Genomic DNA, 25,061 nt, shown 5'->3' with positions numbered 1-25,061 from the left:
GTTTTTACATTTGTAGTTTGACATTCTTCTGTGACATATTTCTATAGTGCAAGTGATGCATCTACGTTTTTTTGTATGTGAGAGGTGGTGATTTCTCTGTCTTTTGTGGGGATTAATCTTTTGAGTCGCCTTTGCAAACCGGAGGTCATTCCAATCTTCTTCTTACTACTTCTGCATAGCTCTCTAAGAACAATTTGATGTTCCATTAGTTTTAGGTACACTCCTCTATGTAGTTTCTTCAGTTGATTTCCAAGGAAAGTAACTTGGAAGTTGATACCACCCACATTCAGCAGGGTGTGAAAAAAATAATCATTGGCTAGTACTTTGTTTCTCTGCTCACACTGTTAAGTAGCATGCATATGATCTGTGGTATCAACATCTTTTGTTGAATTTTAGTGTGTGACTGTATTTGGTTTATTGTTCTCTCCAGATTAAGGATCAGTGACATTGTCATTGTGAAACGAAGATACAAGAATCACATTGTTGTTCTTGTGTGGTGTGTAGGAAACCAAAACCTTCCCATCATTAATGCCAAACATTCTGCAGTATTGTGTCTTCTGTTTTACATCAACAAAATCTGATGGCAATTGTCTTCTATTTTTTGTGGCAGGTTCAAATAAGACAGCTTTTTGTGTTCAAATAGCCAGTGAGGTCAAAAATCAGAAAATCAACTATCAGCAGTGATATTTCGACTGCATCCAAATACAGATTTAGTCATTCTCTTGACAACTTCAGTTGGTTTGTTGCTGACAGAAAGGACCTGCAGGCTGTAGTGCAACATAGATCTCCATGTTTACAGTGTGTATCATTTTAGCCGCAACAAGAGCAAAAAGTTTTATTCAATATTTGTTTGGTTTTGAGAGTGTGTACTGCTGAAAAACACACCTTCCACGAAAACCAGGAAGCGTAGGACAATAGATCTTCGGACAATTTTCCACAAATGTTTCAAAAAGTCACAAACAAGAGCTAGCCAGCCATATTCTTTTCGTTGGTCTCTGATAGTTCAGTCATCAAAATGAAATCAAGGTAACAGTCGTAAACTGTCTGAGTTTTATCAAGAGACTATTATTCAGCGCAAAGACCTTAGGTCCCCAAAGTTCCTCCAGGCTTCGACAATTCCCTAGGTACAACAAACCAATAAATGCTTTTAGTTCAATTACATCTGTGGAACTGATTCTCTCTCTCTCTCTCTCTCTCTCTCTCTCTCTCTCTGGAAACAACCAGTGATAGTGTCAGTGTATTGATTTGCATATTTTTATTCCAGTATTCAACTGCACTTTTAGTGTTCTTAGCATTTGCTATGACTCCAGGGAGGTGGGTGTTGGTGATGTCTGATTCCACATGATGTGCCTTCCCGGGTGGCTTTTTGGCTGCCATGGTCTTCTTATTTCTTCCCAAATTAAGTTCGTTTTGTTCTCTCTTTTTCATTGTCAGCAGTATTCTCACCATCCTGCTCTGTTACAGAATTGCATTCACATTCTTCTACCTCGTCTTGTGAATAAATGTCTCCTCACCGAGATCCTCAGATAGCATGGGGTCTTTATTGTCATCACACTTCAGCAAATCCTGTATTTCTTCAAGGTGACGTGGATTAGACAAGTCGTAATAATTATGAGCCATGTCTGTGGAAAATATGGCGTGTAAAAGAGAGAACACAAGTATAACAACATTATTCAGGCACAATGTACCTGAAAGGCTTAGCTCACTGTACTCTACATTTTCACAAGCAATTCACATTACTCATCCATCAAGCGAGTAAAATAACAACTCTGGTTGAAAAGAACCAAAACTACACACCTCTGTAAGTGAGATGTATTCGAGCGCACTGAGCTTGAGAGGACATTTTCTGCTCTTCCCGAAGGTTGTGCAAAAGCTAGTGGAGCGTTGTAAACAGCACCTCAAGATAAGAAGGTACCAAAGGCGGGGACATCCCATGCCGACTATTTGGGGAGAGGGGAACAAAAACATTTCAGCTGCGCCTATCAGGCCTATTGCACTCGATGAAGGGTTAAGAGAAATAATGTAGTTTGAAAAACAGCCTGAAATTGAAATACGTCATTGACAAAAATGTAAATTGAAAGTGGAGAGAGGGGGGGGGGGGGAGAAAGGAAAGGGGAGGGGAGGACAGGGAGTGGAGTGACACTGCTGTCAGCTGCATTAGGACATTAAGCAGAATCGGCTGAGACAAGTGAAAATGGGAACTTGACTGGGATTTGAAGCCAGGATCTCTTGCTTACTAGGCAGGTGCGGTAACCACTGCGCCATCTGGGACACAGTGTTATCGCAGCTGCACAGACTATCTCAGCTTGCCTCACGGCCGGTCCACACTCCCATCAAGCACCACCTATCCGCAGCCATTGTCCATTTCCTCCCTATGACCTCTTCTGATTGTGAGTTTGCCAGGAGGTCGGATGTATTTGTGCATTCTCACTGAAGGAGGTGGATTCACTGCCCAGCTAGGTCTAGCAAATTATGAATGTGTGGTGACTGCTTCTTTGGACATGTCAGAACAGACACCACACATTCATACATTGACCACAAGTAAGTACTCTGGTGTAGCCTACAAATAGTGAAGATTCATGTGAATCCTAGATCTCTACATGAATAAAACACAGTGAGATGTTTTTAAAAGTGCAGAAAAAAAAGTGTGAATATGATATGTTATGATGTAAGCCTCTTGGACATAAAATTTCTTTTGTCGTCCTAGCTTCATCCTTCCTAAATTCTGTGTTCGTGTTTACAGGAAACCATTGGTCGACAAAAATTCGTTGAGTGGTGTGAAACATCAGGTTGAACACATTGACTCAGGTGAGATCCAAAGTTAAAATATATGTATATGTGCTTTCTTTCTTGTAGCTCAAGTGTTATCCTAACAAGAATTAATGCTGTCCGTAATATTTTGGATTTGTAAGGGGGGGGGGGGGGGAGACGAAATTGTTTATCACTACTTTCTGCTGCTTCCGAAGAATATACTGAGAGAGATTCAGATTTCATCTAAAACAACTCATAATGTGGATGTAGTGTTTCAAACTTGTGGTAGATGAATCTTTAAGACATAATTGGAGGCATAGATGATGGATTCAACTTTGTGTGTGAAATGTGAAGAATAGAACCTGAATTTTTATTAATTTGCATATGCACATGAAAAATGTAATTGTTCCTGGATTTTTTGCCAGTGTTAATTTTTCATTTTATTGTTGTGTATTAATATATTGCTTGTCTTACGTATTAGTGCTTTTTTATCGTACTACTTACACCATGTCCTCCGTTCGCCGCTCCTAGAAAAATTACACTTTATTAACAACACTTGAATTTTCACATCACAAAAGAGAGTTGATAGTTTCCTTCTTCCATTTAGGTAATTAATGAGCTTTCGTTGGCCTCTTCTGTCATATCCTGTAAGCAATAAAATGCATAAAATCAAAATTATTAGACAACTCATTGGCATGTGTTGTCTCAAGGAATCCCATTAATGGGTACCAGTAACACTGGATTTTAGTAATAAATTTATAATTGCCATTTCCGCATAATTGTTTTCAACTTTCCTACCAAATGCTGACTTTTTAGTCCATTTAATTTCTTTATTTCATTTTCCACAGTGCAGCCACTTCAAATGCAGCTGATTGCAAAAGTTTTTCTTCATAAGATTCTAACAACTTGTTGCGGTTTTTTTTGTCAGCATGCTTTGCATTATGAAGAATTCCATATTCTTCATATTTTTCGATAACCATTGTGATGGTACCCACACACGAAATACTTTCGATCATTATTTTATAGGTGAAAGGGGTAAAGGAAATGAAGTGCCAAGCATACAATTGCAACCTTTTATGAAAGTGAGTACGTTGCTCAGTTTTTTGTCAAAGATCTTTGATGAAAGAAATCTTTTATAAAAGCACACATAGAATTTACTTTCAAAGATTTGACCAACAAGCATTTATAAAAGAACTTTGTCAAAGATCTTTCATGGTGTAATGAGCCTTAATGAGAGGGTTTATGTGGATTGAAGCTGTTGATGTTATGAATAACATTTTCAGGCTGTGAAATCAGCTTGCCTTCACAGAAATTGATTGGAATGTTAATTGCAAGCTCATTGTTGTTAGAAGTGATATTAGGCAGAGGGTAGTGATTTGAATCCACAGGCACTGGCTGTTCAATGGCAAATATCGTGTAATTGTGGTAAAATCTGGAAAAATGGGAGAGAATAATTTGATCAATATTACGTCTGAAACGTCTTCTTCCCATTTTCAGAAAACAATGCATTGTTTTTGTCGGAGTTTTGACCTGGGCATGACATCTCCATCTTTGGGATGGTGGTGGTGGTGGTGGTGGTGGTGGTGGTGGTGATGAAAGGACTGTTAATATAATTTGGATTCCACCCGGAACTAATAGTGCGGTTCAGCCTCTCCATAAAGTAGTTGTTTGACAGAAGAAAGCAGTTTCTAGAAAATTGTTGGACAACATAAATTCCAATAGCTCTTTGTACTTTCAGGTTTACCATTGGAACAGTATTGTTAAACTTCAGTCATTTGTGCATTGTCACTTTGCGTCAGCACATTTTGTTACAAGGGTTTTCCAGAAAGTAATGTACCACATTTTTTCCTTCAACAATTATTTATTGAACATAATGAGAATTATAATCACAAAAGAATGGTGTTTTAGCCACGCACCGTATTTTTCCACATAATTTCAATCCGATTTTATGGCCTTCTTCCACTGCGAAACAAGGGCTTTTATGCCCCTTCAGTACCAGTCCTTGTCCTGGTGGCAGAGCCAGTGCTTAACTGTATGAATCACAGCCTCATCATCCTCAAAATGTCTTCCACGAATAGCATCGTTTAATGGCCCAAACAAGTGGAAGTCTGAGGGGGCTAGGTCAGGGCTGTAGGGTGGATGGGGTAGCACTGTTCAACCCTGTTTTGCAATGTGTTCAGCTGTCCTCAGACTTGTGTGGGGCTGAGTATTATCGTGTTGCTGCAAAACATCTCCTGGGTTGCTGTGGTGCCAGTCACTGGAAGTGAGTCTTTGAGTTTTGTTAATGTGTTGACATATGCTTATGAATTAATGGTACCAACTCTTGGCATCACATCAATGAGAATCACACCTTCACAGTCTCAGAACACAGTGATTATGACCTTGCTGGTGGAAGCAGTTGCTTTGAATTTTTCTTCTGTGGGGAGTGGGAATGGCGCCATTCCAGCAACTGCCCCCTCCCCCGTGGACTCAAAATGATGAACCCAGGTTTCGTCACCTGTCAGTCCGGGACAAGATGGCTTCACCTAAGCTTCAAAATGTTGCGTCAAATAAAGACTAATGTTTTTTCTGTGCAATTTGATCCACTGCTAGACACCACGGGATCCATTTTGCACACACTTCTGGATATCTGAGTGTTTGGATAATTGCATCCACACTTCGTTTGCTGATTGACAGATGCAGCACCAGCTGCCGAGTCATAATGCGTCACTCTTCGCGAATGACATCAGCAGCTCAGTGCAACATGTTAGGTGTGACAGCCATGGGTGGTTACCTAGACTGCCTTCTGATGACCTCACCCTCTGTGGCCAACAGCTAACTGTACTTCTGTTGACAGCAGATGCTTTGTAGACTTTGAACAAGTGTTTGTGAATATTCCCCACAGTTTTTCTTTGCAGTGAGAAATTAAATGACAGTACGTTGTTTGTAATGTACAAACTGTCCTGCAGCTTCACTATCTGTCGGAAGTGATGGAAACTTGGCACGCTCACCCAGGAGACTTCACATAATACATACGTAATGTTTCACATTCAGAGCATTGTTTTTGCATGAGAAAAAAATGTGGTGCATTACTTTCTGGGCAACCCTCATAATTTGGACATGTACACCTGGTAGGCAGCACAATGTACAGAACATGGTCATGACTTTCTTACTCAATCCCAATTCTGTCTAAATAAAATTAGTAAGCACTGAGTTTTGTTTTGTGACATTTGCCTGGTGTAAGGAAGATATTGATTTTTGTCATCCAGTGCACACTTTCTATTCTTGTGACAACCACAGGGAATAAACAAGGAAATGTTTCATTGTTTCTGAAATATACATTATTCAAAAATTATCATAAGAACTGTGCTCCAGGAATTATTATAAAATGTTTAATGTCAACAAATTAGTCGCAAATGATGGAAGCATCTGTAGTATACCATCATAAACTGCATTGATTTTCTTTCCTCTGCTAGTCACTTATGCAATACTCACATTTGCAGCAGCTTAGCTGACAATATGATCTGCAAGTTATTCCAAACGTTAATGATGTGAGAGACAATGGTGTGGCGTAAGTGCTTAAAATTTGTGTGCACGCAGTTTAGACTTCATACTACATGGTTCTACATTCTTGTAATGGCCACAACTGCTTGTTTGCCGATTCCCATCTAGGCAGAAGGGCTGTACAAATTACTACTTCAAGCAGTTTTTCACGTGACAAATACTTTTTTAAATACTTGCAATGTGCCTTAGCACCTAAAATTTGGACAGTGAATTTCTTTGTATGAGTCCTTTCTGTAGGCAAAATTTTAGGGTAGATTTTTGACATATCAGATTGGAGCAATCCCACATTAGTAAGTTCACGAAAGATGGACATTTTAGTAAAAAAAAAGGAGACCAAAGAAATTTTTCACTAATGCAGGATGGACTTCCAAAATAAAAATTAATGTAAAATTACCATCTTTGTGCACTTTCCTTGTTTCTGGTTCATTAACATTGCATATTATGACAGTATAGTAGGCTATGGTGTAATTTGAAAGTTGATTTCAATTTAATTTGTTTTATGTTAAATTTTTAATAAAATATTTTTGGAGTCGTGTTTTACTGTTAATGTTATTTTTACTGCTTCATATTAAGAAATTATATAATTTAATTTGTTGTAAAAACAGTAGTCTGTATTTTGAGCAATATATTTGATTAATTTATTTATTTGCTTTTCAGTGCTACTTTCACCTTTGCATTGTCTACCAATAGACAAGGGAAGTAACAGAACAAGTACTCCAATTTTGATTTCACCTGTTTTCCCAGCAGTTTCAGTTCGTAATAAACGAAGGAACAACAATAATGATCTGAAGAGAGATGGCAGAAATATTTTGGCTGCCTCTAATTCCACCTTTTCACCTTCACCGCTCCCGTGTGATGCAGATGACACTGATGGATACAATGTGGTCAGATTTCTTGAATCGCGTGCACATATTACTGAATGTCTTTGTAACAAAATTGTAGAACAGTGTAAATGTGAGGATAGTCCCTTCTCCCAGATTGCAAAAATGACTAGAAATAGTATTGAAAATGAGAACATTGATTACAAAATTACACATCAAGATTCTTCTGGAAATATTTCAGGAATGAGAATGAGATTGAGGAGAACTACGGCAAGTGAAAATGAAGGGCCTAATAATACTGATAACTCATTTAATCCTGATGAAAGCTTCTATTCATCAATCAAAATAAAACATAAAAGGAATAAGAAAACAAAGAATGGACGTGACAAAGTTGATAACACTCGAAGTTCTGATGATTTCCTTTCGCCAATTTTCACAAGATCTAAGGGAACTAGTGAGAGTCAGGGTGTACGTGAGAAATCTATTGGAGTTCAGGAATTTATAAGTGTTCATGATTCTAATAAAAGATCTGGTAGTGACAGTGTGTATAATAAAGGTAAAAGCAATTGTAATATTGACGAAAGCATACCTTCGTCAGTCAGAATTAAACATAAGAGAATTGAGAACAGATATCAAACACGTTCTAGTCATCAACATCGTGAGAGTTACTTGGTGCCACTAGTTAGCGGTTCCCAGCACAATGAAAGTGGAAGCAATGGTGACAGCACAACTTGGGATAGACCAGAGTTTGGCCAACTTCAATTTGCAATGACTTGTGAAAGTCCTGACATGTTCTCTTCTTTGGATGAGATTGAAACTAATATGGTTGCATTTCAATGTGGAACTGTAGTTCAAAAGAACCATTTGAACTTCCCTGACGAAAGTGCCTCAAGTAGAAATTTGTCTTCAGACTCTGTTATTACAAACAATTCTCATGAGTACCATAGGTCACTCATGTCAAATGATGCACATTCATTTAATTTACATGTAAGAAAAGCAGAGTTCAGCCACTTGGTATCTTCAGTGGAAATCAAAGGTAACAGTAATGTGGATAGGAAGTCAATAGGTAACATCATTAACTTATCTTCACAGGTTAGCAATACACTTAATCTCACCAGTCCAGTACATGCAGGACTATCAGATTCAATAATTACTTCAGTACAGAGTTCAGACTGTGATAATGTAGTAAATGAATTGTGTGCTAATAGAAGTAAGTCATTAGAGGCAGAATTTGACAATGGTGGCTCTTTTAGAGCTACTGCAATTAAAAATTTAATGCCAGTTGATCCTGAAGTAAATCGGTGCAGCAGAATAACTCGGAAGTCTGCTCGTAGTTCAAGGGCTGCAGTGTTATCATCCCCTTCACAAATTGAGACATGCATACCGTCAAACAAAGATATGTGTACAACTAACATGTTGTCACAGGCAACTCGTCAAGAAGAAGAATCAGAGAATGTGTCCGATGTTTTATATCGAGCTGCTGACAGCCACGAATTGAGCTATTGTAAAGGTACGTTCAGAGTAACATTGTAAAGATATGTAGTCATGTTTTGTGTACCCCTCAACTGAAATTGAAAATACTATACTTCCTCGTAAGCCTGTCTTCAGAAATTTTTTGATTTATCACATAAATGTTTGTATTTCTAAACTTTCCCAAGTATTTGTAGTGATCGTTGAAATAAGATTGCCATAGTCAAGCCGCTGAAAGAGCGTCCCTCGCATTTCACACACATGGAGCGCTTGTTAATTTCTACCTCGAGCCCAGGAAAGTAGGTTGTTACCTTAAATATTCAGTCTCGGAAACCTATGTGTAATATACAGTGATATTCTGAGAAAGAAAGATAATGTTGGCCCTCTTACATCTTTGTTGAAAGTTGTCAAATGAGTAGTTGAAGCTCTGAAAATTAGAATGAACTCTATGAAGAAAATAATGAGGGAGAAATGTGCTGGAGAAGTACTGCCACTCTTTCTACTCCAGGAAAAATTGGAGTATGTGCTGCCAGAAGGCAGAACTCGGGAATTTTCAAGAGAATGGTCTTCGGCAACACACGTAGAACTGTTAAACACGGAAAGAATCTCTCTCCCGGAAGAAGCTCCTGGTCTTAACATGAGATAGTCAGTTGTTTTTCTGAGGAAAAACCAAGCATTGAGTGATAGTAAAGAAGATAGGGATTCGATGGAAAACATTTTGTGGAAGAAGAATTCTGCGTGGATGGAAGGATATCATTGCCAGAATATGCTGCTTTCTGAGGGAAGTATCCAAATGCAAATGTTAAGAAATCGTATGGTTGGATGATGCATGGGTAACCCGTGATCATTCCAGGCTGATTGCAAGGATTGATGACACTGCATAAGAAACAATCAAAGCATCAGTTGCAAAAGGCAGTTGGCCAACTCGACTGGAACAATCAGTGGGTTTATTCTAAATGCTTCGTTGTTTACATTAAAAGAATCTGAGGATTTTAGAGGAAAAATGGTGACAATGAATTTTAAAGTGTTTCATACACCCTTTGCTGCCAAACAAAGAAAATAACTGCACTATAAGATCAGATTGTGGACCATAACACTCCTTTCAGTTAAATGAAGAACCTACATGCAGAAGCAGGAAGAATGTCACATTGGATTGGCTAGAAAACAACAATATAGCTTCATTTGATAGGGAAATGGAAGAGTCAGAAATGCTGGAAATAATGAGGGCGTATGTCATATAATCTCTTACGTCATTGACAAAATTGCAGAAGAAAATGGTCGTAGTGTGTTGTCTTCTACAATATCATTGACATTTCAGTGCAATGGAAGTTGTGTGAACTCAATTGAAATTGGGTTCCCTCTCCCGACAGAAATGAAAGTTTTAAAGTAAGACATTGGGCAATATTACTCCCACAACACGGAACAGTGTGGTCATACACTCTTAGCACATCTTAGAAAAGATGATATCAGCAACAGCAGAAGCAGGAGGGAAGATAGTGATTGTGACATAGGAGATGTGGCTAACGAATACGCTCTCATTGACTTTGAAATAAATTTGCTGAGTGCGAATAACTTAGTTGCAGCTGTGTTAGGTATAGATGTTCTACTATTTTCATATGTCACCAATAGGTAGTGCATCTGTACCTAACACAGCTGAAGCCAAGTTATTCGTGTTTGGCGAATTTATTTCAAAGTAATTTTGGATGACTGTCTATTGTCTGCAATACCTGTTCATCCAGACATGCAAGTAAATCGCATTAAAGACTGTGGTTCTCTATCCTCTTCCTTGTGATAACAAGTAAGAGATTAACCAGTGCATTAAAATATGTATTTAAATAGTGAAAATATTGTAATCTTTCTCTCAACATACATTTCCAAACGTTAAATTCTTTTTAATTACAGAGAAAGGGTGTTAAATTTCTCCAAGGTTTTCAGTGGTTTTCCGTGCTTCAGTAGTACGGCATTGCAACAGCTCTTCAATTTACATTCATAGACATGGCATAATAGCAGCATTGGCAACATAGCTGCCGGCTGTTGGGGACGTCCTTTTGGCGGCTCTAGTATAAGTGCTTGACTTGTTTTAGTTTATATATGTCCCTGCATTTTATGATGAAGTATTACCAGTTTTATTTATGGCCTTGTTAGTAAGCAGTGTCTTCCAGAACACCCCTTGCGTACACAACACACATAGGCATGTGTTTTATATTTGTCAGAAATTCTTGAATTTGTCATTGTGGTTGGGTCATTCTGTGCTTAGTGTTGATTGATGTTGACCCTTAACACTTTTGCAAATCCAATTTCAGAAATTACTTTAACTCTTATTAGTCATGGCCAGTTTTGTGTACTGATTTACCAGTTGCATAACAACAATAGAGTACAGTATTTAATATATTAGTTGACTAGTCTGTCATTCATACAATCTTTCTGCAGGGCAAAATTTGGCCCACAGCACGAGTCTGTACTGTGGAAAAAATGCAGAACTGTCATATCGTAATCCCAGCAGGAGGTCCAGTCTGTGCAGGAGGCTTTCGCATGTGGTAATTCCAGAAAGGCGGACACGAGGAAGTAATAATTCAAATGGATCATTGCCAGTGTCTGATAAAAGATCTGTATCCGTTTCAGGTATGTCTGCCAGTTCTGATATTTGAGCAAGTGTACACAACTTTGTGTGCAAAGTGATATTAATCTGTGGGTTTGTGTTTTACATTTTTCCCAAATAATAGATTTTACCGTCTCCGTAATAATAGAGGAAGACGAAAATGAACTGGCTCCTGAAGTTGCGACTCGAGGACTAGTTTCTGCAAGGGACATGGTACTGGGCAGATGTAACCAGCTCGAACCCCTTAATTTTGAGAAGGCCTTTCCACCCAGGTATGACACCCTTCCACATTTAATGCAATTGTAAATGAGTCACATTATTTTGATTTAATTTGACAGTTAAAAAACTTAAGGCACTATACATACTTTGCAAGTAGTGAGCATTAATGACGTTTGCAGTAACTTTTCTGTGTACACTATAGTGTGACAGCTGTTAGTATCAAAAAGTTAGTAGACATACAGAAAGACAATATCCTACATTGAACTGACTGGTCTACAGTCTGCTTCAAATAATATGGCACTTCCACGCATAGAGGCGGGGCGATAAGAAGGCATTGGGGGGATGAGGTTCGTACATGCGCTGTGGCACAGAGATGTAGACGAAGTCTGTGTTGCTGAACTGTGTTGATGTGGACAACAATCAGGTTCATTTGCCTTCGGTACATCGTATTCTACGTTCAAATCTATGAGGGAATAATGCATTTTAAAACAGTTTTCGATCATTCGTCTACATGAGAGAAATCTTACTTCTGAGTCTTGAGGTTGTATCCACTGCTTTACAATTAGTCTGTGTGACATCAGAAGGCGAGAACAGCTGATACAGCTTTGTGAAGATGTCGAGCAATTTTTCTCAAAAAGAAAATTGTCTAATGACTCATTGAAAATAATTGCCATTTATTGCAATTTGGACTGTATTATAAGTAAAAATGCAATAAGTAACAAAATAAACTACAAACTCAAACTGAAATCATTATATTTGTTCGACAACTGCTTCTGCTCCATATAATTTTTTTCAATGTGTACGATGTGCTTATGTAGGTGTGTTTCATTGCTGTTCAGTGTAAACCACTATGTGTAAAAAAGAATCACTGGTAGCACACACTAGAGCAAAAGACTATCATAAAAATTGTCAGTATGATATCACATTTTTCGGTGTCAACAGGCATTATGAGTTTAAACTAACTTGTTCATTACAGTGGGAGAATGCATTTATGATCCATTGAACAAGATAACAATTAACCATATTCTATGAATAACTCAACAGAATGCTGACAGATAACGCCGAAAACCACCGATATCTCAACAGGTAACCCCCCCCCCCCCCCTTTTTTCATTTTTAGGCATTTTCCAATTTGTGCTATGAAAATGGCAGGGGTTTACGTGTCAAAATACTGGGGTGTTTGATGAATTTATCCACCCGCATTCTCACAAGTGATACTGTAAGCTGGAAAAGCTTAACTTTTCCTTGGACAAAGTGTTGAACATTATAATTTGAATACTTCACAGGCTACTCATTCCTAATCAATAAAAGTTAGGAAGTTCTCATGTGCAGTGTATGCAGTTAATATGTTGACAAAGTTTTTAAACCATGCGTCTTTAAAACCAAGAAAGATCATTACTTTGCTTCAGTCTACATCGTAGTACCATCTGACTATCTGAGTCCATGTCCGAACCATCTGATTGTAAATTTACGATGATATGTTAAAGACATTTATCCATCTTTACCTTCCTGTGAAAGTATATTTTTGAAACTTTTCAGCATGACACACAGTGTGCCCACAATGAAAGGGATGCTGTCTATTGCTGTAAGCCTAAGCCTTTCAGTGTCTGTTATCTTATATGCCGCCCCCCCCCCCCCCCCCCCCCCCCCCCCCCCACACACACACACACACACACACACACACACACACACACACACACACACACACACACACACACACACACACACACACACACCAGGAACCAAATGAGAAGAAGAGCAAGCATCATCACCCATTTTACTGCAGGTATTCATAGAATGATTCTGATTCACCCGTGTTTCATCAAGGTAATACACTCGTAGAACTACCTCCTCTTCTCATCTCGTACATCTCTATAGTGGAAGTGCTTCGTGCTGCTTCCATGCCACTTCTTTCAATTAAAAGCTCTCTTCTTAACACCGAGCGAGTTGGCGCAGTGGCTAGCACACTGGACTCGCATTCGGGAGACGACGGTTCAATCCCGCGTCCGGCCATCCTGATTTAGGTTTTCCGTGATTTCCCTAAATTGCTTCAGGCAGATGCTAGGATGGTTCCTGTGAAAGGGCATGGCTGACTTCCTTCCCATTCTTCCCTAGTCCGATGAGACCGATAACCTCGCAGTTTGGTCTCCTCCCCCAACCCAACCCAACCCTTCTCTTATTAACATGTTTGAAATCAATGTATTTTAAAATTCTTTACATTGATGAAATGCTACATTTGAAGCCAATTTGCTCAGGCATAATTGTAACAAGTTTTTGTGATGTTGGGTATTCCCTTGTTATATGCATTTCAAACACAGTGCTTTAAAACATCATTGTCAAAACCATCTATTTGTGTTACAGATTTCTTGCGATTTTGATGATTTTCTGGCAACACGAAAACAAAATTTCCTGAGTTTTTTTACAGCTCCGACAGTTTTGCTTACTATTCTCTGTCCAGTTCTCTTGAGTGTCGGAAATGTCAAAAGTAGAAGTATCGGTCTTGGATTCAAATTTGAAGTTATAAATGTGGGACATAAACCACCTCGACTGCTTATGAAGCATTTACATCTACATGATTACTCTGCAATTCACAATTAAGTGCCTGGTAGAGTGTTCATAGATTCATCTTCAAGCTGTTTCTCTACTGTTCCCCTCTCGAACAGCGCACATGAAACATGAACGCTTTTATCTTTCCTTGAAAACTCTAATTTATCTTACTTTACTTTGATGAACATTCCTCCCTATGTAGGTGGTCACCAACAAAGTATTTTCACACTCTGAGAGAAAGTTAGTGACTGAAATTTCATGAGAAAATCTTGCCGCAACAAAAAAGCCATTGATTTGATGATTGCCACCTCAATTCTTGTATCATATCCGTGGCAGTCTCTCTCCTATTTCACGGAAATACAAAATGAGCTGCCCTTCTTCGAACTTTTTCGATCAATTTTATCTGCGGTGGATCTCACCTAACAGCAATACTCCAGGAGGAGGCAGAAAAGTGTGGTGTAAGTAGTCTCTTTAGAGGACCTGTTGCATTTTCTAAGTGTTCTACCAATAAATTGCAGTCTTTGGTTTGCTTTCTGCACCACGCTATCGTTGTGATAGTTGCGTCTTAATCTATTTGTAATCGTAATCCCTAAGTGTTTACTCGAATTTACAGCCTTTAGAATTGTGTGTTTTATCCTGTAAATCGAATTTAGCAGATTCCTTTTAGTAATCATGCAGACGACTTTAGACTTTCATTATTTAGAGTCAACTGCCACTTCTCTCACCATACAGATATCATTTTCTGATTTGTTTAATCTCTGATGATTTTATAAGATGGTAAATCACAGCATCATATGTGACAGTTTAATAGGGCTGCTCAGGTTGTCTCCTAAGTCATTTATTAGATCAGGAACAGGGAGTGCCTATCACACTTCCTTGCAAAAGCCAGATATCACTTCTGTTTTACTCCATGATTTTCTGTTGATTACTACATATGAGTGATCTTTCTGACAGGAAATACTCCATAGGTGTGCAATTTAATTAAAGTTGCTTGTGAGGAACTTCACATTTATTGCCGTCGCATTACATTTACACTTGGAAATCACACTGTTTACAGATACACATCCACATCTATGCTGCTACAAGAAAGTAACATCAACATCTGAATGAATAATTCGGTCGCTCTGTGAATGAAACTGCATTGTCACAAAATACGGCAACAGCGCGGCACGTGGGAGAGATTCTCGCAGTCTAGTTTGTAACTCGCAGTTAGCCACTCGGAAAGAGAATGAATCTTATTGGCTACTAGCAGTTAACAGTGGGGGATGTGCAAGAAGGCTGAAAATACAGTGGGGATGTGCAGGAAGGCTGAAAATAAGGCCGCCTTCCAACATGATGCGAGCTATAGTGTTGTCAATATTTATGCAATTTCATAAGGGTAGAAACATTACATTAGCAGACAAATGTTAGACCTTGCTATGGTTGCCTCATTGGCTGAGGTTTCGGTTCTTGTTTGTGCTTTCCAATTAATAGGTCCAAAGTTTTTTGTTTCAGTAAGTCACTGGAATATTGTTGCTTTTTGACAACATCAGTATTTATTCATAAATTCTTGACGCTTTCTAAAACTCTACTTTTTAAGTGAATTACTTGTGCAACATTTCATCACAACACAAATAACTTGATAGTTACATAGACCAATCTTGACAACAGCTGAAACTATTGTGGCATGTTTGGTGCCTAAAATTTGTTTTAGTATTGCATACATAACTTTGATACTTCTAGAACAGGATGTAGTTAAAATGAATTTTATTATGACTATCTCAACTGAAATTGCTTCCCAGGTATAAATTACATAATGTTTTCTGGAAATAATTATTTATATGTATAATAATTAATAATGAAAGTTGCAAATTTTGACAATACAAAAACTCAGCTTCCTGTCTTTGTGTAATTGTCGATTGAATTATTGATAGCAAAATCAGAAAAATTTTCTTTACATTACAACTAAATCATAATATTTAGTCTCACTGTAGCAGTATTATGAAAAGGAAAGTCGCTACTCACCAAATAGCGAAGACACTGAGTCGCGGGTGGCCACAACAAAAATACTGTCACAATAATAGCTCACACACCTGACTGCAGCCTCTGGCAGCATTGCAATCAACAGCTTCAGTGCATGATGGGAGTGGCAACTGGGTGGGAGTCTACATCTACATGGTTACCGTATTAACTCGAATCTAATCCAAAAAACCGCCTGTGGCTTAGAATCAACTGCAACGTAAGCGGAAGTTCTGAAAAATGTTGGTAGGTGCTGCCACAACTGACTTCTGCCGTCGAATATATGTAGCACTACACATGCATGCTTTGCAGGCACAAAGATAAATACTGGCGCCAAAACCTCTGCGTCATTTAAAAAAGGTGGAAGACGAGCTTTTTTTTCTCCGCCCCGAGTTTCGACCAATGCATTTTCATACATTATCCATCGAAGTAAATACAAATTCTGCATTGTTCATCTTCGAATGTAGCAGCATTTCAATGTACTACGAAAATCCGACTGGCAAGACTGTTTGGGATGTTTGTCAATATGGCCAACTCTATGTTCTGAATTTTTTCCTACCTGTGAGAAGAGATGGTTGCTAATAGGAACTTTTATGAACTGTGAATCACATGCAGTATTCTCTTCCCCATAAGAATAATATGAATATAAACATTTTGCCATGTATTGTTTTGTGTTTGCTGGCATCTCATTTAAATCCTGTCTGCCTAATAAACTACGAAATTAGAGTGAGACAACAACAAACGCGGAAGAATAAACATATCATGTCGTGTTTAAATTCGTATTATTCTTATGCCTAATTGTGATAGAGCCAGAAATGAAGCATGGCAATTGACTAGATTTTTAAATCTAAGGCGACTCTAATTTCTGTGTGGAATGTTATGTACTAAAGAGGCGTCTCCAAAGATTTTCAAACGGAGAAAAATTTTCGCTAAATTCTCGTTCAAAACTCCTATCATACGCAGTATATTATTTGGTACTTGTTGATCATTATCAAAGAAAGCAGCAGTGTAAGTAATATCAAAGAGCAGTCTCTTGCCATTGTTTCGCTAATGAGACGATTCCTTTTTCTTAAGCGGCGGTAGCGTGCACAAAAGCAAGCCATGCCACGAGTGGCAACAGGCAGTAAACACTCATTATCAGAATGCTACAAACAATGCATGGCACAGTACAGTAATATATTTTCAGCTTAGTGACGTAAACACCTGTAACAAAGAGAACGGCGCTTATCAGATAAAAGAAAAATAAACTATCAATTCAAACCAGACGAAGCACCACACTGAGTACGGGCTTGGCGACCCCGGGGTCCTGAGCTGGGGACTGGTCAGCGCCGCCAGTCTCCTGCCACTGTAACCCCCGGACATGCTTCAGCGACCACCGTATGGAGCGGCGGTGGAATGTTTTGTGCTACGGGGAATGGTAATCTTGGCTTGACCGCCTAGATTGCGAGGAAGGCCAACCTCTATAAAAAACCCTCAATCTTACGGTGTGCTCTGCGCGTATGAGATGCATGGCTGTTGGGGTGGAACAGTCGTAAGCGGGAAACCTCTGGGGCACCTGCCGCACCCCAGTTGTATAAGGCTTACTCAGGCACGCGGGGCTCTGTCTGAGCGGACCTTTAGTTCCCTAGCTGCTTGTGGGACCACAATGGACCCTTCGACCTCTACGTTTCCCCCTACCAGTGGAATGGGTGGGCCACTGGTAGGAAAACACACCCCATCGAAACAGCGACTTCGTGCTGTGAGTCCTCCAGCGCCTGGTGTTGACAGAGATTTATCAGACTGTCGTAACAGAGCACATGCTGATAACCAGAATGTGTTTTTGATTGTCAAATGGAAGGAAGGTAGCTTTGAGAGAGTTTCTCCCTTTTACATCCACAAGGGTCTTGAGGGAACTGCAGGAACACTGAAATCTGTGAAGCGACTGCGCAATGGGACTCTGTTAGTTGAAACTTCTAGTTCCTGTCAAGTCACTTCTCTTAGGAAAGCAACCTGTCTCGGAGAGTACGCTATCGAGACAGAGCTCCACTCCACTTTGAACTATAGTAAGGGTGTTGTGACATGTAGGGACTTGGTGGATATCCCCAAGGATGAGTTGAAATCTGAGTGGGCTGACGAAGGTATTGTCGACGTTCAGCATATTATGAAACGAGTTGATGGGGACCTAGTCAAATCCGACTCGTTTATTCTCACGTTCAATTGCCCGAGACTGCCAGAGCATTTTAAAGCGGGTTTCTTACGTTTGCCAGTACGGCCATATTTCCCCAACCCAATGCGCTGTTTTAAATGTCAGCGCTTTGGGCATACTACGTTGGGGTGCAATGGGATAGCCACTTGTGGTAAATGTGGTCAGCCTGCCCATGAAGGAACCGATTGTTCATCGCCTGTGAAGTGCGTGAATTGCTCTGGGAGTCACCCTGTCTGGAGCCGAGTCTGCCCCATCTATCTCGAGGAATGGAAGATAGAGGAGATCAAAACATCTAAGCGCATCCCCTATGGTGAGGCCAAGAAGCTCTTTAAGGCCATAGCTTTCTGTGTTTACAACATCTTTCGCTTCCAATCTGCAGAAACCGGTACAGTTGGCCACTGTTGCTACACAAACGGAGGTTGCTAGTGTCAGCACTAATACCTGCGTTTGCCAATGCACTTGTGCTGCTGCGGTTGTTTTGCAACCTGCAGCTCTCCCCACAACGTCGGACAAGGCCGTGGTTGCTGACATCGGGGTTCTTCCTGCCCCTCCCCATATGGCACCTTCTGCCCAGGCGAGTAAAGCTCCAACTGTTGACAAGGTTCTGCATTCTAAGCCCCCCAAGACGAAGACGCCGAAGGTGAAGGTTTTGCCACCTGAGGAGACAAGTCAGGGTCAGTCTGATGACGATGCCATCGTACTATCTGACATCTCCCTTGGGTCGCCATAGGAGCTGATGGCCATTGATGTCGACCGGGGGCGATATTCTCGCCCCAGAAATAAATCTCTGGCCAGTACGGGCTCTCCTCCAAAGCACAGGGGCAGGGTGAAAATTCAGCCATCCTGATCACTGGCTCCCATATTACAGTGGAACCTGAATGGGTTCAGGAAGCATGTGGCCGAATTAAAACTCCTTGTACGAGAGCGCCCCTTGTGCTTATGTCTCCAAGAGACACATTTCCGGGCCACTGATGCTCCTTCTTTACGGGGCTATACCGTGTATCGAAAAGATGATCTGATGGGGGAAAGGGCAAAGGGTGGTGTTGCGGTTTTTGTCCATGACATGCGCCACTCATCTGAGCTCCCTCTCGTTACGGACTTGCAAGCAGTTGCAGTTGACCTTCTTGTGGGGCGGAGGCTCACAATCTGTTCCGTTTACTTACCGCCTCAGGATGCAATAGACTCTGAGGCTCTCACAGACCTTATTAGCCGACTCCCCCGCCCATTTCTCCTTCTGGGGCACTTGAATGCTCATAATGCCTTACGGGGCTCTACTACTACTTGCCCCAGGGGTCGCATTCTGGAAAGCCTCATGGCATCCGAAGAACTGTGCATCCTCAACTCTGGTGCTCCCACTCATTTCTGTACTGCTTCTGGGTCGTCGTCAGCTATTGACCTTTCCTTTTGCTCTCCAGCACTCGCGGATTCTGCTCTGTGGGAGGTTGCCGCTGACCTCCATTCTAGTGACCACTTCCCCCTTTGGATTCACCTCCTGGATGAGACTGGCATTACCAGTGCCGCCCAGGTGGCACCTCTGCAGAGCTGACTGGACACTTTTCAGCGATTTAGCTGTTTTGGAACACCGTGCCAACGTCCACGAATGGGTCGACCATGTTACAGCCGTGATCTCCCATGCTGCTGAATCGTCGATCCCACGGTCCTCAAGTCATCCCAAGAGGCGTCCTGTCCCTTGGTGGACCACTGAGTGCCACTCAGCCATCCGAGCCTGCCGTGCAGCTCTGCGCCGCTTCAAGTGCCGTCCCTCAGCTGACAATCTTGCGGTCTTTCGGGTGGCAAGGGCCAAAGCGCGGCGAGTGATTAAAGAGAGCAAACGATGGTCATGGCAATCGTTCCTGAACTCCATCTCCCGCTCCACTAGTTCTACAAAAGTATAGGAAGCCATCAGGAGGATTTCCGGGAAACGCAGCCAACTACCTGTCACGGCATTGCTGCATCAGGGTTCTCTACTCACGGCGCCGAGAGACATTGCCCAGACACTGGCCATGTGTTTTGCCGAATCTACTGCCACTATTAACTGTGATCCAGATTTCTGCCGCTACCGCACTGCCATCGAGAGGGATCACTTGGACTTCCGGTCTCCAAATTCTGAACCCTACAACTGCCCCTTCACAATGTGGGAACTGGATTCGGCGCTGTCTGTGGCTCATGATACTGCGCCACGTGATGATCAAATCCTGTACAGCATGCTGCAGCACTTGTTGCTGCCATCCAAGGAAGTTCTCCTGAATTGTTTTAATATGATATGGTCATCTGGCACGTTCCCTGACTCGTGGAGGGAGGCGATTTTGATTCCCCTCCTCAAACCGGGGAAAGACCGAATGCATCCCAGTAGTTATCGGAGTATTGCTTTGACGAGCTGTGTCGGGAAGACATTGGAATGCATGGTCAACTGTCGCCTGGTTTGGCTGCTCGAGACCAGGCAGCTCCTTAACCACTCTCAGTGTGGCTTTCGGAGATGTCGTTCAACTATAGACAACTTGACCCTGATTGAGGCGGCCATCCAGCAGGCCTTTCTACGTAACCAGCATTGTCTAGGTGTATTCTTTGACATTAATAAGGCGTATGACACTACTTGGCGCCGCCTTATCCTCATTCAACTCCATCAGTGGGGCTTTTGTGGCCATCTCCCCATCTTCATTCGGTCCTTTCTTTCCCGCGGCCTCTTTCGATATCGGGTTGGTAATGTGCTATCTGATTTGTACGTGCAGGAGAATGGTGTTCCTCAGGGAAGTGTTTTAAGTGTCACCCTCTTTGCCGTCTCCATTAACAGTATCACATCCACTATCCGGAGTCCTGCCCAGTGCTCCTTGTTTGTGGACGATATTGCTGTTTTCTGTTCTTCCTCCAGTCTTGTCACTGCTAGTCGGCAGCTGCAGCTTACGATAAAGCGATTAGAGGCATGGACTGCGAAGACGGGTTTTACGTTTTCTGCAGACAAATGTGTGTGTGTGTGTGTGTGTGTGTGTGTGTGTGTGTGTGTGTGTGTGTGTGTGTTCATTTTAATCGTTCTCGACATGCTTTTACCTCCCCTGAATTGCGTCTGAGGGACACCATTCTTCCTTTTAGAGACACTGTGAGGTTCCTGGGCCTCACTTTTGATTCAAAGTTGTCGTGGTTGCCGCACCTTAAAGACCTCAAGGTGCGGGCCCTGAAGGCGCTGAATATTTTGAAGTGTCTGAGCCATCGGTCCTGGGGAGCAGATTGGGCGCATCTGCTCCAGTTTTATAGGGCTTTCGTCCGGTCGCGTCTTGACTATGGATGCACTGTGTATGGGTCAGCGAGGCCTTTGTATCTGAAGATTCTTGACGCAGTACATCATGAGGGTATCAGGCTGGCTACTGGTGCCTTCCGTACCAGTCCCGTCCCCAGCCTGTGTGCTGAGGTAGGGGAACCGCCGCTCGCCATTCGGCGGAAACTCCTCGTGGTGCGACGGGTGTGTCAATTCCTTGCCTGTCCTACCTCTCCTGCATACCCTACTGTTGTCCAACCACCTATGGAATGTCTCTTTTCCAGTCGTCCAAGAGCAACGAGACCATTTGGGATTTGTGCCAAGCATTTTTGCTTGAGTCCCTTGGTGTGGAGCGTGTGGCACCCCAACTCCAGGGTTTTACCCGCCTGCCTCCCTGGTTGCTCCAGAGGCCCAGCGTCCTTTTAGACTTGTCAGAGTACCGGAGGAGCTGCACTCCTGCGTTTGTTTTTACCTCCTTATTTTACGATACTTTAAACCAGCGTGCTGACCCTGTACCAGTATTTACGGATGGCTATAAACAGGGGGGGCTCTGTTGGTTGTGCTGTTGTTTTCCCTGATCGAGTCGTCAAGTTAACGCTTCCTGCAGCGTTTACCATCTTTGATGCCGAATTGTTTGCGATCTTGCGGGCATTGGAGCAGATGAGATGTGTTCCCAGTTTTAAGTTTCTCATCTGTTCTGACTCCCTGAGTGCCCTTCAGACCATGCAACACTTGTACCCAGCGGATACGGTCTTCCAGGACATCCATGATGCCCTACTCCACCTGCAATGGCAGGGGAAGGAGGTTTCTTTCTGCAGGGTGCCGGCGCACGTGGGTATTAGGGAAAACGAACTGGCGGATGTGGCTGCCAAAGATGCATGTTCCCTCCCTCACGTTGTTGAATGTGCCGTCCCCCTCCATGCTGTTACCTCCCTTTTGCGTTTTCGTGTTATGCGTCAATGGGAAGAGGAGTGGCTGGCAGTCGGTGAAAATAAGCTGCGTCTGGTCAAGGCCACCACGCGGCCATGGCGTACGTCCTACCAGTCATGCAGGCGGGATGAGGTTCTCCTCACTCGCCTCCGTATCGGGCACAGTCCCTTAACGCACGGTTGTTTACTCCGGCGGGAGGACCCGCCAATCTGCAGTGCTTGTGGCGTCCAGATTACTGTCCGCCACATTTTACTTGACTGTCCTTTATTCTCTGACCAGAGGGCGGTGGTTTCCTTGCCACCGGATTTGCCCTCTATTTTGCAAGACGACGCAACGACTGTGGTTAAGGTCTTACAGTTTTGTGTATGTCCAATTTGTTGCCTCGGATTTTAGGGAGAGGATTTTAATGTGCTGCTGGGTGACTGGCTCACCCAGGCTTTAGGTAAGAGGTCCGCCAGTCACGATTACCTACTTGTTTCACTTCGATTTCTGTTCTCTTTTCCTTGTGTTTCCTTTCCTTTTTTAGTGCGTTTCTTCTCCTCTTGTTTTGCCTCTGTATGTGAGGATTTGTAACTGCGTCAGGTCTGTGTCTTTTAGCCGTTCTCCTTGTTCGCTGTCCGTCTTCGTCCCTTCACTGCATGTGTTCCTGTTTCTATGCGTTTGGGCGCTGATGACCACGCTGTTTAGCGCCCGAAAACCTCAAACCACACACACACACACACACACACACACACACACACACACACACACACACACACGAAGCACCGCGTAAAAAAGGAAGGGTACCCGTATAAATACAGACGGAGCGCCTGAAGCATAGCAATGGCTACCTGGTAAAACTTAACTGCTAGGCTTACGACTCGAAGCAAACTACTATAGCTGTATTGTCATTCATTCGACCTAAATTGTGTTTCATATTACAATGGACGTACTTAGTTTCGATTTGGAGGTGCGTCCTAAAACTTTTCTCCCCCCTTGAATTTAGAGTCTCAAATTTCAGGTGCGGCTTAGATTGGGGAAAATTTTTTTTTTTTCCCTTGATTTAATCTCATTTTTTAGGTGCGGCTTAGATTTGAGTAAATACGGTACTCTGCAATTCACACTTAGTGTCTGGCAGAGGGCTCATCGAACCATTTTCGTACTACTTCTCTACAATTCCACTCTCAAATGGTGTGTAGGAAAAAGGAACACCTAAATCCTTCCGTTCCAGGTCTGATTTCTCTTATTTTATCATGATGATCATTTCTCGCTATGTAGGTGGGTGTCAACCAAATATTATTGCATTCGGAAGAGAAAGTTGGTGATTGAAATTTCATAAATAGATCTCGCTGCAAAGAAAACCGCCTTTCAGTGACTGCCGCCCCAACTCACGTATCATACCAGTGACACTCTCACCCCTATTGCGTGGTAACACGAAACGAGCTGCCCTTCTTTGCATTTTTTGGATGTCCTCCGTCAGTCCTACCTGGTAAGGATCCCACACCAAGCAGCAATGTTCCAGCAGAAGACGGACAAGTGTAATGTAGGCTGTCTGTCTATTGCGTTTGTCGCATCTTCTAAGTGTTCTGCCAACAAAGCACAGTCTTGGTTTCACCTTCCCCACAATATTATCATGTGGTCTTTCTAATTTAAGTTGCTCATAATTGTAATTCCCAGGTATTCAGTCGAATTAACAGCCCTTAGATTTGTGTGATTTATTGTATACCCAAAATTTATTGGATTTCTTTCAGTATCCATGTGAATGACCTCGCACTTTTCTTTGTTTAGTGCCAGTTGCCACTTTTCACACCATGCAGAAATTCTCTCTAGATCATTTTGTGATTGGAATCGATCGTCTGACGATTTTATTTGACGGTAAATTACGTCGTCATCTGCAAACAATTTAAGGAGGCTACTCAGATTATCACCTAGATCATTTATGTAAATCAGGAACAGCAGGGGCCTATGACACGACCTTGCGAAACGCCAGATATCACTTCTGTTCTACTCAATAATTTACCGTCTATCACTACGAACTGTGACCTGCCTGAGAGGAAATCACAAATCCAGTCACACAACTGAGATGATACTCCATATGCACGTAATGTGATTAATAATCATTTGTGAGGAAGTCTTCTGGAAAAATAGGATTATGGAATCAATCTAAGATCCCTTGTTGACAGCACTCATTACTTCGTGGGAATAAAGAGCTAGTTGCGTTGCAAAAGAATGATATTCTCTGAATCCGTGTTGGTTATGTATCAATAAGTCATTTCCTTCAAGGTTGGAGTACAGTATATGCTCCAAAATCCTACTGCAAATTGAGGTCAGTGATATGGGCCTGTAATTCATTGATTACTCCTCACCCCCCACGAAAATAAAACTTAAGTCGCAAAGAACATGCGCCATATACAAAACAAAACACAATGCTCATACAAGCGTCTGCCAACAGCAAAGTGTGTCAAAGGCTTTAAGACGACTGTGCAGTGCTTCTTAACAACAAATTGCCTCCAATGAGCATCATGTGACAGTTTTTTTTGCATTAGATTCGTTTTAATGCGAGATCTTTTAATGTTTCACACGTACGAACATGCGGCCTTCCTGCGTCATCGTAGCTGCGCAAGTGCAGTGACGCCTGTTATCTGGTGCTCTGTGGCAACAGCTGAAACGTACCTTTGTAATAGGTCACGGAAAAATATTGCGAATATTGCATTGAAAAGCGTCACTGTCAAAGTAAATTTCTTTTTACGCAAGATAAACTGTGTGAGA

General features: G+C 41.7%; 1 protein-coding gene across 1 annotated transcript in view; it reads left to right on the top strand.

Moving 5' to 3' along the window:
* LOC126187531 (uncharacterized) overlaps positions 1 to 25,061 on the top strand; it is a 144,463-nt gene that overhangs the window by 765 nt on the left and 118,637 nt on the right. The window contains exons 2-5 of the mRNA XM_049928673.1: positions 2,744 to 2,808; positions 6,952 to 8,625; positions 11,016 to 11,207; positions 11,309 to 11,456. Of these exons, the coding sequence (XP_049784630.1) occupies positions 7,281 to 8,625; positions 11,016 to 11,207; positions 11,309 to 11,456 (1,685 nt within the window). The 5' untranslated portion in view covers positions 2,744 to 2,808; positions 6,952 to 7,280. The remainder of the gene's footprint in view (positions 1 to 2,743; positions 2,809 to 6,951; positions 8,626 to 11,015; positions 11,208 to 11,308; positions 11,457 to 25,061) is intronic.

Source organism: Schistocerca cancellata, chromosome 5 (genome assembly GCF_023864275.1).
Source record: "Schistocerca cancellata isolate TAMUIC-IGC-003103 chromosome 5, iqSchCanc2.1, whole genome shotgun sequence".
Lineage (NCBI taxonomy): Eukaryota > Metazoa > Arthropoda > Insecta > Orthoptera > Acrididae > Schistocerca > Schistocerca cancellata.
This window is presented reverse-complemented; position numbering and strand designations above follow the sequence as displayed.